The 13,205-nt window shown below is 29.9% G+C and overlaps 1 protein-coding gene across 1 annotated transcript; it reads left to right on the top strand.

The window, feature by feature from the left end:
• The first annotated feature begins 703 nt into the window (after positions 1–703).
• Positions 704–10,537, top strand: LOC139498767 (acidic phospholipase A2 PA-1G-like). The gene is made up of 6 exons (XM_071287306.1): positions 704–1,051; positions 7,322–7,413; positions 8,093–8,188; positions 8,984–9,122; positions 9,371–9,480; positions 10,226–10,537. The coding sequence occupies exons 2-6, from the start codon at positions 7,368–7,370 to the stop codon at positions 10,354–10,356; spliced, it is 522 nt and encodes a 173-aa protein (XP_071143407.1). The 5' UTR covers positions 704–1,051; positions 7,322–7,367; the 3' UTR covers positions 10,357–10,537.
• The last annotated feature ends 2,668 nt before the right edge of the window (positions 10,538–13,205 follow it).

The following is a 13,205-nucleotide window of genomic DNA, read 5'->3' on the forward strand; positions in this document are numbered from 1 at the left end:
TATTTTACCGTGTAAGTATTTCGTAGTCGACATACTGTCCCTTTATGACTTTGTGACATATGAAGAAGTGGTGTTGCGACCCTTTGTAAAAACAAATCTGTTTTTTTTTTACAGCCGACAAAATTGTTAATAGATGATTAAACATATAAAAAGTGAACAAGTTGTTAGTGTTGGCTTTTTTGTATTGGCCAATTGAAGTATGTTCTTAGTACTGAAGACTCGATCATTTTGATAGGCCAGTGGTTTACATACTTCATTTTAAGATAGTGGATAAGATACATTCATATCACATTAGAATCGCTCGAATCCCCATATGGCATTTACTGACCACAAATATATCGTATTGGGTCACTAGAACACTATTTATATAACTAATAGTGTTAACAAATACGTGACCGAGTATATGTTTAAATCACGATTAATTATTTGCATAAAATATCAAAAATATTAAACTTTTCAATGCAAACAGAAAAGGCGAAGACACTAACTTTAAATAACAAAGCCGTCATGTGTTTTTTTTTTTTTTCTTTTTTTTTTCTTTTTAAAGAAATTTGATATTGCAGGGTCAATATAAAGAATGACACGTGACTAAAGTCGTGAGTTTAGAAAGAATACATAAACAAAATGTGTGAAAAATGTCCTTTAATTACTGGTTCATTCATCAAAATCACTGATTTTTTAATCTTGATATTATCATTATTACATTCAATATATAGTAAAACTACATGAGGTAGTACAAGTTTAAATCTAGACAAATGCTATCCTATATATTGAACTTCATTGTGTGAATAAAAATAGAATTGACTATTTAGTTAACGAAGTGGTTAAATTATTTCTAAAGAAATCTAATATAACAAGGTTAATTTTAGAATGAAGGTATATATACGATCGTGGGCTCTTAAAAAATACAACGATACAATCTGCTGCACGATTTAATTTAGTTTTCTTAATCATTCGTGTACATTACCAGTGTTTAACTTGGACGGTTGATAAACATAATGATTTGGAAAGAGAAAAAAGTGCATTACTAGTTTACTAAAGAACAAGAGAGGTAAGAATAATTAGCTATCTACCTTGCATTACTAGTTTAACATGGGTTCAAAAACCGTTAAGAATATTTAGCTCTTTATCTTATATAAAAGAGAAAAATAACATGATAATTAGCTATCTATCTAACATTACTACTTTACTATGTAGTAAAAGGATAGGAATAATTAGCTAGCTATAATGAATTACTAGTTTACTATAAGGACAAAAACAGCTAAGAATAATTAGCTATCTATCTTATATAAAAGAGAAAAATAATATGATATTAGCTATCTATCTTAAATTACTACTTTACTATGGAGTAAAAAGACAGGAATAATTAGCTATCTATAATGCATTACTAGTTTACTATGAGGACAAAAAACAGCTAAGAATAATTAGCTATCTATCTTATATAAAAGAGGAAAATAATATGATATTAGCTATCTATCTAACATTATTACTTTACTATGGAATTAAAGGGTAGGAATAATCATAGCTATCTATCTAACATTACTACTTTACTATGGAGTAAAAGGGTAGGAATAATTTACATAGCTATATTGCATTATAAATTTAATATTGCGAGAATCGGGTAATCATAATTAGCCAACTATCTTATATAAAAGAGGAAAAGGTTTTGATAATTAGCTATCTATCATACATTACTAATTTGTATAAGTAAAAATGTAAGAATAATAAATATCTATCTTGGTTTACTAGTTTACTATAGAGAAAAAAGGAAAAACTAATGAACTATATATATTTATTAATTAGAAAAAGGTTATGATAGTAAGCTATTTATCTTACATTACTAGTTTACAATTGAGTAAAAATGTAAAAACAATACATATCTATCATTACTAATTTACTACAGAGAAAAAAAAAAGATAAAACTAATTAACTATGTATCTTTATTAATAAGCGTCATGAAAATGCAACTTTTGATACCTCCGTCGTAGATGGAATGCATTGCGATATACAGTATTATTGCCATTGACAAAGGGCATGTTTTGATAAAAATTCATAACCCTGCATTACTATGAAATTTTTTAATGATGTACACACATATTTGAGATGATAAACTATGCAGTGCTTATAATCTATACTAAAGACCATCATGTATTATTCGTGAAGTTGAAAAGGAATATTTCACAACGAGAAATATTCTTTGATATAACACCCCCATCCCCACCCCTTTCTTTGCATCAGAATTCCTACTCAATCACAAAGCTTTAAATATTATGGAAGATTAATGTTGGAATTTATTCATTTTCGGTAAGAAAAAAAAATGTGTTTTTTTTTCTTTTTTTGATAAATTAAACATAACTAAGTATTTATTTCTTTGTTTTATATTTAGGAAGAGTTATGCGCAACATCCGGTTAAGTTAAATTCTTATAAAGACAATCATACCCCATCTCTTGATTTCATACCATGTACTAAATGTCAGGTTCAGAATCATAATTTGCTTATTCAATTTAAACTAGGCCTTTACTGATTAATTAATGCCGATCTTTTTTGTTTAATTGGAATGCAAAGTGAAATACTGTCGTCGATTTTTTACAAAAACATATCGCATGTACTATGAGAAAATGACAGCAATAGTATTTTGTTTTTAAATAAAAGTATATCGGTTTTTGTCTTAAACAATAATATCGCAACCATTACAAAAAATGCAAAAAATGTCAATCTGTTGCGCGTTATCATGGCTTTAAATAATCACAATAATATCCCACACCACTGTTCTTGCTATATCATTCATCGTACATTTGTACAATTTAAAATTCAAAAAGTAAAGAATATAAATTTACTATTTTCTCAAATAAATGCAAAATATTTGAAATTATATGTATATAGTGGATGGGAAGTATACAGACGTGTCTTTTGTTAAATACGTCCATTTTAAAACAAAGTAATACTATCAATTACAGAAAAAAAATGTTCACTTTTTCTTATGTTCCCACAATTCATCTCGTATTAAAAGGAACAAATTGATTCTCTACATCCTTTTTTTATATTTGCAATTTCCATAAACTGTTAATCAGTATATATATGTAGATATAATACGAACTACACTATTGTGCAAAATACAAAATAAAGAGCCATATTTTTATGAATACAAATATGTGGAAGTACATATATAATTTATACATGCGGTTAAATGAAAACAAATTCCTACTGATCATTTGGAAGTTATATTTGATTTAAAAATATTATCTGAAATATTTGTGACAAATTACAATGGATTAGTTAAAGGATATAGTGTCCGTTTATCTCCAATGAATTTCTGCTTGACATTGAGTGTCATTTTCCGCCTATTGTTTGGAACGGATATATTTAATCGCTCGTTAGAAATTATAATCATACAATAGAATTCGGACATAGACGGTCAGTCGTAATTTGTTTAAAATGATTTGAAATTTACAACAATATTAATTTGAAGAAAAATATCTTTCTTGGTTTGATTTATTATAGAAAAAAAGCCGGTTCAACAAAAACTAAATAGGGATAGATAAATGTATAATATGGGAACCGAACTGCATGTATAAGCAAACTTTAAATAATTTTTCATTTACAAAGCAACGAATCTAGATTTCTATAGTATGTTCTTCTTCAGTACTTCTATCCAACAACAATCCTCGTCATACATACATAAATAAACCATAAAGTAAAGCATGTTTCTGCTAATAATTTGTTAATTGTTTTTCTTTTGTACATTTCGTCATCTTTTTAAAGTATTTTATATCAAAATATAGCTGAATTTGTTAAAATACCCTGCATACCAAGACAGATTGCATTTTCAACCGTAAAAACTCTTATAGTTCATTACCTTATTCTTGCTACCTCCTACAAACTCTACGACTTAGATGAATAAACAATAATGCTATATGTAGTATCATGTATTGTATCACTGTTTGATATCGTAATCGGGAAATATTGAGTATTTGCTTGTCATTAGTAGTACTACGTATTCATCCATGTCCAACCACAGGTTCTTTTTATTTCATTATTTTTATTATGTTCGTGTTTATTATGTTGAGGTTAGGGGTTTGTGCTGCTTAATTTTTATTTCTGTTTTTTTTTTTTTTTTTTTTTATTTTATTTTATTTTAAGTGGTAGTTGCGCGTACCTCTTGAGAACAAAGTAATAAAAAAAACTTTCCTTGATGTCCTCAATTATAAACTCTTATATAAATCATGCAGATTCGCTTTTACCAAAAATAAAATAAATAACAATTGACATTTAAAATATCCTTAACGATTTCTGTAAGTAATAAAGCTGCTGACGTGATACATTATCTTTGAATCATATTAGTGTTTCTTGGTAAATGAGTTATACCGCTATACATGTAATTGATAATTCAAAAAGGGAGAAAACTCCCATTTACGATCAACGTACCCCCTTTATCAAAATTAACGTATAACTACATGTCTCAACTCAATGTAACCCAGAAACAAACCACTTTATGTGCACAAATCTTATTTGGTTCTATTTAAAAGCTACTAATATAATACAATAAGTAGTATTATAACATGATAGTTTTGAAATTATTGTTCATTTTACCAAAATGAATACTTAAACTGGCTTTAATTTGAAGTAGAAAACCATGACATCACTTCAATAATTAAACATACTGTCACCTTTATGCACCAGGTTATTAAAGACATAGAAAATCCCTTGAATTACTATTTAGAAATTAATTGTCTTTGATATGTATGAAGTGCCATTTAATTAACAAATATATTGCATACTGGAATTCGAAATTCGAAGAGACAGCGAAAGTCGTGTGTTTGATATTTAAAGCAAAAACATCTCATCGATAGGTAAATATCCATCTTTCTGGTGTTGCAGTCTCATATCAATTGGATAAGCTTATTATCCCTTTTTGTTATTTGTTTTACAGCCGATTTCATTGAGTGTGAAGCCAAAAGTTATATCTTTGCTTAGCTTGCTTGTTAGCTGAACCATGAAGTCATTGTAAGGTTAGGTTAACTACCCTTCTTTAAGAGTAGACTAGTCCAACATATAACAAATCTATCTGTCTGTAGGACAAGGCTACTTCGAAAGGAGTGTAGTATACCTGAACTAACAATGACGTAACGGTTCAGCTAACAAGCAAGCTAACTAAATGTTTTACAATTGCTTACTCACTTAATGAAATCAGCTGTAATGATGACCATATTCTATACCATAGACAACTCTATGTGATAGGGATATTTAGAAACATTCATATCAATAATCTTGAAAATAGTAACTGCAATTTCCTCTCAAATAAAGACACTGACGCAGTCTGCATACATAATACATATTTCATTATTTCATTGGTTATTTCATAAAAGACAATCATATTTTGGAGGGTTTTTTTTTAAGGTTGGGGTGGTTTTTTTTGGGAAGGGAATACAAACATAAAAGGAAATGCAAGTTTAAGTGCACCTTTTTTAATGGTCAATTTCTATTTATATATTAGTAAATAAACATGTGTATTCGCCACATTGTAAAACGTGTACTTTATCATAATGAGGATGTTGTAAATACTGAAATTTTTATTATAGTATTGTTAATGCATTTGAAACAAACAGAAAATAGTTTTATTGTTTTAGACATGGTAATAAAAGTATTTATTAGTCGTGGATTAATCTAAGTATTTTTAAAATCATTTCCACATAGGTAAGTTAAGTTTGTTTCGATTTGGTTATTTTATTTCACGTGTAGCACAAGCCCGGTAGCCAGTACTTCGGTACTTCTTGTCAAAGTTTGCTGTTATAGAATTATAGAAACTTTATCCTCAACACGGTGGAGTCTTTTTTCGACTCACGGGTTCTAAATGCACCTTTCAGAATATATAAACGTATTTTTGAAATAAGATTTTTAATTTTCCCCTCAATTTGCTATACATGGGAAATTATGAATGCATGATACTGTGTAAATTATTTGTTTATTTTAAACTCCGGGAATGTCTTTTATATGAATCCGACGGCGATCTTTCAGCTAAATTGACTTCCATTTTTTCCACAGTTCTGATATTTTAAAAGCTAGCTCACACGATCAAGAACATAGCGTCCATAGCCAAATATTTCATGCATTATTTGAACGACATCATGTTAACAATACATATACGGTAGATAGGTTCTACAAATGTATTATCATACCTGGAGCCAGTCCACATTTTTCAACACTGGTATCATACAGTACTTTGATAGTGAACAAATGTATCCTGTTGAATTGTTTAATACAAACTCGCTGCATGGACGATATTACTAGCTACAAATATACCAATAAAGGAAATATTGTTGATTACAAAAACCAATCCTGCTATGAAAAAAGGGACTGCTATTTTAGTAGCGGTTTCTGGAGAAGAGGTGTAATAATACAAATAGATGTGTCCTATACGAGGCACATTTCACACTATTAAAGATGATAAAATATATTTCTGATTTCATATAAACAGACACCAGATAAGAATGGTACAATAGAAATGTATTTTTACTAACACTGGTTCATTTTATCAGTATGATTATCATGTGATCCACATCGGTTGTTAATTATCGTAATTGCAAATTTAATTTGTATTGTATCTATAAACTTTAGACTGTGTAAGTACGAATTTCTTTGCATACAGACAGTAATATGTTTTGATCAGATGTATGACAACAATTTCCTTTCCTGCATGAGCTTTAATGATTGGCAACAAAAATTATCTGAACAAAAATCCAGTATTGAGACCTTATATGAGACAAAGCACATAAATATGCAGACCAGTGAATGTAGAAAGTTAAATACTAGTAGACGTTTTGTACACTATCAGAAAAAAAACATTACAAAAATACTGAACTCCGAGGAAAATTCAAAAACGGAAAGCCCCTAATCAGAGTAAAGGGTTGACCATGCCATCGGAAAATGAAACGAAAACACGAATTTAAGAGGACTGTTCGACGATGCACATAGGTGTTCTGCCTTTGTGTGAGGCCGAAAGACTTATTTACGTGATTATTTCATTTAACTGTGTATCAAAATTGGATTTATATTTTCATTTTGGGAAGACCCCTTTATTTTTTGTTATATGTAATTGTAAGTCTAAGTGTAATCCTAGTTTCCATCAATGTCTACCAACCCCATATGGAAAAAAACACGGTCTTCACAACGTTGCTTTTCTACCAATCATATTCTTATTCATTATGCAAAGGAGGTTTCATAGTGCAATATACTCTTATTGATAAAACAAAATCGGGGCAATATCATGTTCTAAACTATCATGATAATTTATATAATAAACTTAATTATATTACATTTTAGATTATTTGAATTATTTATCCAGCATTTATTAAAGACAGACCAGAAAATGGGTATAGATCTAGTACTTCTGATGGTCTTATGGATTTTGGCAGGTAAGTTGGATGGATTGGCTTTCTGTCCTGTTCCAGCATTTGTCCAGGATAGAACAGCATTTTTTTAATTATTTGTGCTATTTTTATCCAAGTTATTAATTTATTCAATGATGATGGATGTCAAATTACTAGAAGAATGCACATATCTTTGCCTTCATGAGCGATATGTATTGAATTCATTATCTTCATTGAAACGTTTTGTTCGTTTAACGGAGTTTGTGAAATGTGGGTTTAATCTAATTTGGGAGCAGATAAACCCATTTTGACACTACACAAGTATGAAGTAAAAGTACAAAGCACTTTAGAAAAAAAAACGAGAAAAGGTCACCAAACTTCAGGATGGACCCACACCAACTTAAAACTATGAAAGTAGAGTCAAAACGTGTTCTCTATTATGGAAGTTTAGCTGAGGTATCCACAGGTATGCGGTGATTGCATGGGTTAAATAAACAAACGTAAGCCACATTCTGCATGTGCTTACCTTAAATCAAGAGGATGTATTTTGTTTGTTGTTTTACACTTTAATCAGGATGTTGGTTTTCTTGTTCGTATCGTCCTACGTTTTGGAATATTGAGACATGATATAGCTTTCTATGCGAAATGGATTATCAATCATCTTTAAAGACGACTTTAAATGTGCTTTATTTAACTGCAAAACATTTTGTTTTTCTTATTTTAGTTGTATGCGTAGCAGCCATAGGTAGTCCAAATACATTGTTATGGACGTCTGTTCGGGAAACTGCAATGGATACAAATCAAGATTTGCTTTTACCAGGTAATACCATTTTGTGCAATTCAGTAAAGAGAGAAATATTTACTCTAATTTAAACAAACAAGATATGTCATTAGATTTTACTTATTATAAGTAAAAAAAACATCAGATAAGTCTTGGAACGTATAATACAATGAGCAAGATGTTCAATTATTCCGTATTTTGTAATGTCGGGTACTGTAATAGCTGATTATGCGGTATGAGTGATGCTTATCGTTGAAACTCGTACAGTAATCTTAAATGATTAACTTTCACGTCATTTTACACTGTTGTGAAAAGTAAAATTACAAAAATACTGAACTCCGAGGAAAATTCAAAACGGAAAGTCCTTAATAAAATGTCAAAATCTAACGAATGGACTTCAACTGTCATATTCCTGATTTCGTACAGGCATTTTCAACTGTAGAAAATGGTGGATTGCATACTAAAACATATATGCCTTTTCAAAGTAAAAATTTCAATATAAACGGACATCAGTCTGTTCAATGTACAGTAGTTGTCGTTTGTTTATGTAATTTATACGTGTTTCAAGTTTCTCGTTGATTTTTCCGTTTTGGATGGTTTTACACTAGTAATTTTTGGGCCCTTTATAGCTTTTTGTTCGATGTGAGCCAAGGCTCCGTGTTGAAGGTCGTACATTGACCTATAATGGTTTACTTTTTTAAATTGTTATTTGGATGGAGAGTTGTCTCATTGACACTCTCACCACATCTTCCTATATTTATTTATGTAAAATACAACAAAAAACTATATATGTATTTTGATGTTGAACAATTAAATAATCTATTCATTTTGTAGATGATCTCAAGAGTATTTATCGAATTCACTTTATACTCAAAACTAAGTCGGATAATGTTTATTTTGCCGATGATTTAAACAAGTATGGATGTTGGTGTGCACAAAACGGAACTAGCTATCCTGTTGACGAATTAGACAGGTACTTCTTATATCTTTTTATATTCGATACTATTGGAACTAAATCTTCCCATCGTGAATTTCATTTCGTTTTATTCTGGGCTCAGAAAACCCTTAACAAATTATAACCAATAACGTTATGGTGCAATAGCAGGATAATTTAAGCAAATAACGACGAAATAGTTATCAAAGGTATCAAATGGCAAAATCAAAACTTTATAAGACTTTAACATTTAAGTGATTCCTTAAAATGCAGCTTTTTTTCTGTAGATGCTGTTTAGAGCACCAGATGTGCCTTAAAGAGATATTATCAAAAGGTTGTCCATTATCATCTAGATACTACTCCTACGAGCAGTGCTTTGGCTTAATATTTAAATGTAGTAAGTACAAATATTTACATCTTGTTATATAATCTTAATGCATATTAGGCAACAAAGCCGCGAAGTGGACTAGAAATGTTTAAAGCAAAATTAAGTATCATGAAAAATAAGTTGGTTTACAAATTATTTTACATTCCGGATCAAGTCTCCTCAGTTTATCCGGACAATAATGTTAAGATCCATGTTTATGATGCTTTTCATAAATTAGTGGTTTTAAAACATAACAAAAAACGGGTCCTATACTGAGACAAAAATAGAACCATGTGTAGTAAACACCCTTACTTGATTACAGTCGCATAACATTCCATTTTATTGACAAAGTTATGTAAACAAAACAACCAGAACAATTCAAAACGGAAAGTCCCTTATCAAATGATAAAACACATCAAACGAATGGACAACAACTGTCATATTCCTGACTTGGTACATGCATTTTCAAATGTAACGAAACACAAAAGTCACATAGACAAAGCACATTTAATTTAACAAAAATGAAAGACAAGAATTCAAAAATGTACCATAACACAATGACGGGATATATAAGTAAAAATTCACGTCATATGTCGAAAAGAAACACAAAAGATATATATTAATATAAGTACAACGCACAAAAATTTACACGTCATGGTAAAATCTCAATTTAATCTGTAAAAAGTTGATCCCTTTAGATATCATCTCACTTGACTGTTACTCTTTTTTATCTTAGACACCTGAATTAATATGCATCTATATCATTATTATTCAGCTGATAGTGAGCAGTGCAAACAAAAATTCTGTACGTGTGATATCGAGGCAGCAAACTGTTTGTCAAATAAGAAACTTCTTTATAATCAACGATGGAAGAAAGGAAATAAAGATTACTGTATCAAAACATAAATTACCGAACAACTCAATCGAACAATGGAAAACAATGATTACTAACTCTGGTGCTTTGTGGCACAGACGTGTCTTTCTTTTTTAAACCATTCTCATTTTTTCGAGTTTCGAATGTTGCGATTGTTGTCTTTGTTCTGAATGCTACAGATTCATTTATATTCATAAATATATACAATTATAGTGTTCACAATTTTATTCTTTTGAATAGATTTTGGTTTGCTTATCTAAAAGGGAGAACATATTGAGTGGGCATAACAAATAGATGGGGAATGAATCCTGCTCTAATATCTGCACCCGCTTTTTTGCTAATAGCGTGCCAAAGTATGGTGACCAAACGCATATAATTAATGTCATCATCTAGGCGAGTGTTGAATTTTATTATGATAAGTGGAACACTTCGAGGGCATTCATGCCAACGACTATCCATCAGAGTCAATGAAATCGTGATTGTATTTTCGAAGCAATAAAATATGATTAACGCAATTGGCCTCACTTTGGGTTTGTCACTTTATTTACTTCTTTTCAACGTTGGTATTGGGTTTTGGATTTTTTTTCTTGCGCATCACTGAAAAAAAATCAATAGAGGAAATGCGCAACGTTTACACATAAATGTTTACTTTTAATTATTTTACCTATAATACAAAGAGGCATACTTTTCAAATATGTTATATTACGTTAAAAAGATATGAAAAAGCATACTTCCTAATACAAATCAATGGCCACATGTGTTTCGGTTCATTTTTTGTACTCTGATATTATAGTCAGATTTGTTTGGTCTTCTGCAATACCAAAGGTCATTTAGTAAACATTTCTTGGAATTCACATCAAGAGCGATAACCTTTTATAAAGCAAATATGCACAAATATTAAAAGAAAAGTAATAATAACGGTAATTTCACTTCTGTCAGTATTCTACTTGAATTTTAATTGAATTCTCTTCATTTTGTAGATATGGTTTTTATTTAAGTAGTGTCTGTAAACATTAAAGACATTATTTTCATATTTTGCAATACATATTATAAAAGAACTATTTGAAATTCCTGTTCGTAAGTTTATAAAGGTAATCGACATAAACTTCATTGATGTTTGTCAATTATCTATAAATACAGAATGTGCCTTATATACACGCTGAATGCAATATAACATATTTAAATGTTGTATCAGTTTATTATGTTTTTATTACTTTTTAGTTTTTAGTTTATTACTTTTTAGTTTTTATTTTTGTCATTTCTTTATATCTGTTAGGCCACTGTGCTAAACACATCTGTTTATTATTATTTTATTCTCCAGTAAAATTTAATTTTCCGCGCTTATCTAAAATTTAAAAAAAATGCTTTATTCAAAAAGAGGTCTTAATTGACACACACAATCTCATTTATTTCAACGCGTCTCATAAAATTGAAACATTAAAGGCACATGCGTATGTCCGTTTCGTAGTTATGTCTAACGGTTATTTAACTTTATTACCAAAACAAGTGAAGTTGAAACTTTTATATTGCTTTCGTAAACACTTGTTTACAATACTTTTAGAGTCCCTGACATGACTTGCGATACCTTTATCTGATAAAGTGCAAACTCAGATTAGTTTAGATGAACATAATGTTTATGTGAAGGATGTTGGCTACTCTGTTTATTTTTTAAATAACTGTAATAAATTGATAGTATATAAAATCTGATATATTCTTTATGGGTTAATTCCTTGTGTTCCTTATAGCCAAGCATAGAGCCGACCAAAGAATTGTGACATTGACCATCTCACCTTTATTAATAAGAAACCTTTTGAACAAATCAATCTAAAATTTTAAGAAAACCTCATCAAAAATAAGAATAAGATTGGAACTAAGTAGACTTCAAGTCGAAAATTACATTACAACCCAATCTATTTTATACCGTGCTAGACTTAATATTGAGAATCTAAATCCATTATCAAAAGAGGGCTTCGAACTTTCAAATCCCTTGATCTACAAGAGGTATATTATTAGTACACATATGGTAATAAAATTTATCTTGTCTTATCTTATCATATGCTTTAAATGTCTTACCAGACAATAACCTTTAAGACAAAGTGGCCAATTGTTAGACAATTACAGAGCATCGTTTGTGAACATGCTGGAATTGAATGTGACTGTCATGCAAGTAAGAGGTGTAGCTAGCTATATAACAGGTTTCATCTACCATTTCTAAATATGAAAATGCAAACGGAAACTTCCTAATCAAATGAAAAAACCAAATGATAAAACACATCAAACGAATGAACAGCAACTGCCATATTCCTGACTTAGAAAATGGTGGATTAAACCTAGTCTTAAAGCGCTAAACCTCTCACTTGCATGACAGTTACACCAAAATATAAATATATTTATGAAAGATAATTTGAAGAAGAAAAAATATATAAGATGGACACAAAAAAACATGAATGATAATTGAACTACAGTGAAACCTCTTTTGGAGTTAAGATTTTGTTCCATGTTGGCCGATGTTCGGGTTAATCAGGTCCACAACGTATACAATTTGATATGACAGTGCTGTAGAACATGTTTGGTTATATACAGGTTATCGGTTTATACAGGATACAGCCTTTGTGTTAGGTTGATATAGGATATATCTACCCAAAGAAGTAAATCGACCTTGGACTTCATCCTTAGTCGGTTTTTTGTGTCAATATATCCTTGTTTTTACCTCCTACAAAGGCTATAATTGTATCGTATAAATACATGTAATGCAAACTACAACCCAAATTAAACAAATATTGAAGTGGGAATTGCTTTGCTTTCTAAATAGGAATGAACAACGAAGATACCAGTACCTTGTCTTATGGAGGGATAAATCCTACTTTGTAAAGAATCACTC

This window comes from Mytilus edulis, chromosome 12 (genome assembly GCF_963676685.1).
Source record: "Mytilus edulis chromosome 12, xbMytEdul2.2, whole genome shotgun sequence".
Classification (NCBI taxonomy): Eukaryota; Metazoa; Mollusca; class Bivalvia; order Mytilida; family Mytilidae; genus Mytilus; species Mytilus edulis.

What these genes read in the sequence shown, in the direction of transcription:
- LOC139498767 (XM_071287306.1), top strand. Translation starts at nt 7,368, where the DNA reads ATGGGTATAGATCTAGTACTTCTGATGGTCTTATGGATTTTGGCAG. An exon ending in TCAAGATTTGCTTTTACCAG is followed by an intron (nt 8,189 to 8,983) that starts GTAATACCATTT and finishes TTCATTTTGTAG; the next exon opens with ATGATCTCAAGAGTATTTAT. An exon ending in CCTGTTGACGAATTAGACAG is followed by an intron (nt 9,123 to 9,370) that starts GTACTTCTTATA and finishes TTTTTTCTGTAG; the next exon opens with ATGCTGTTTAGAGCACCAGA.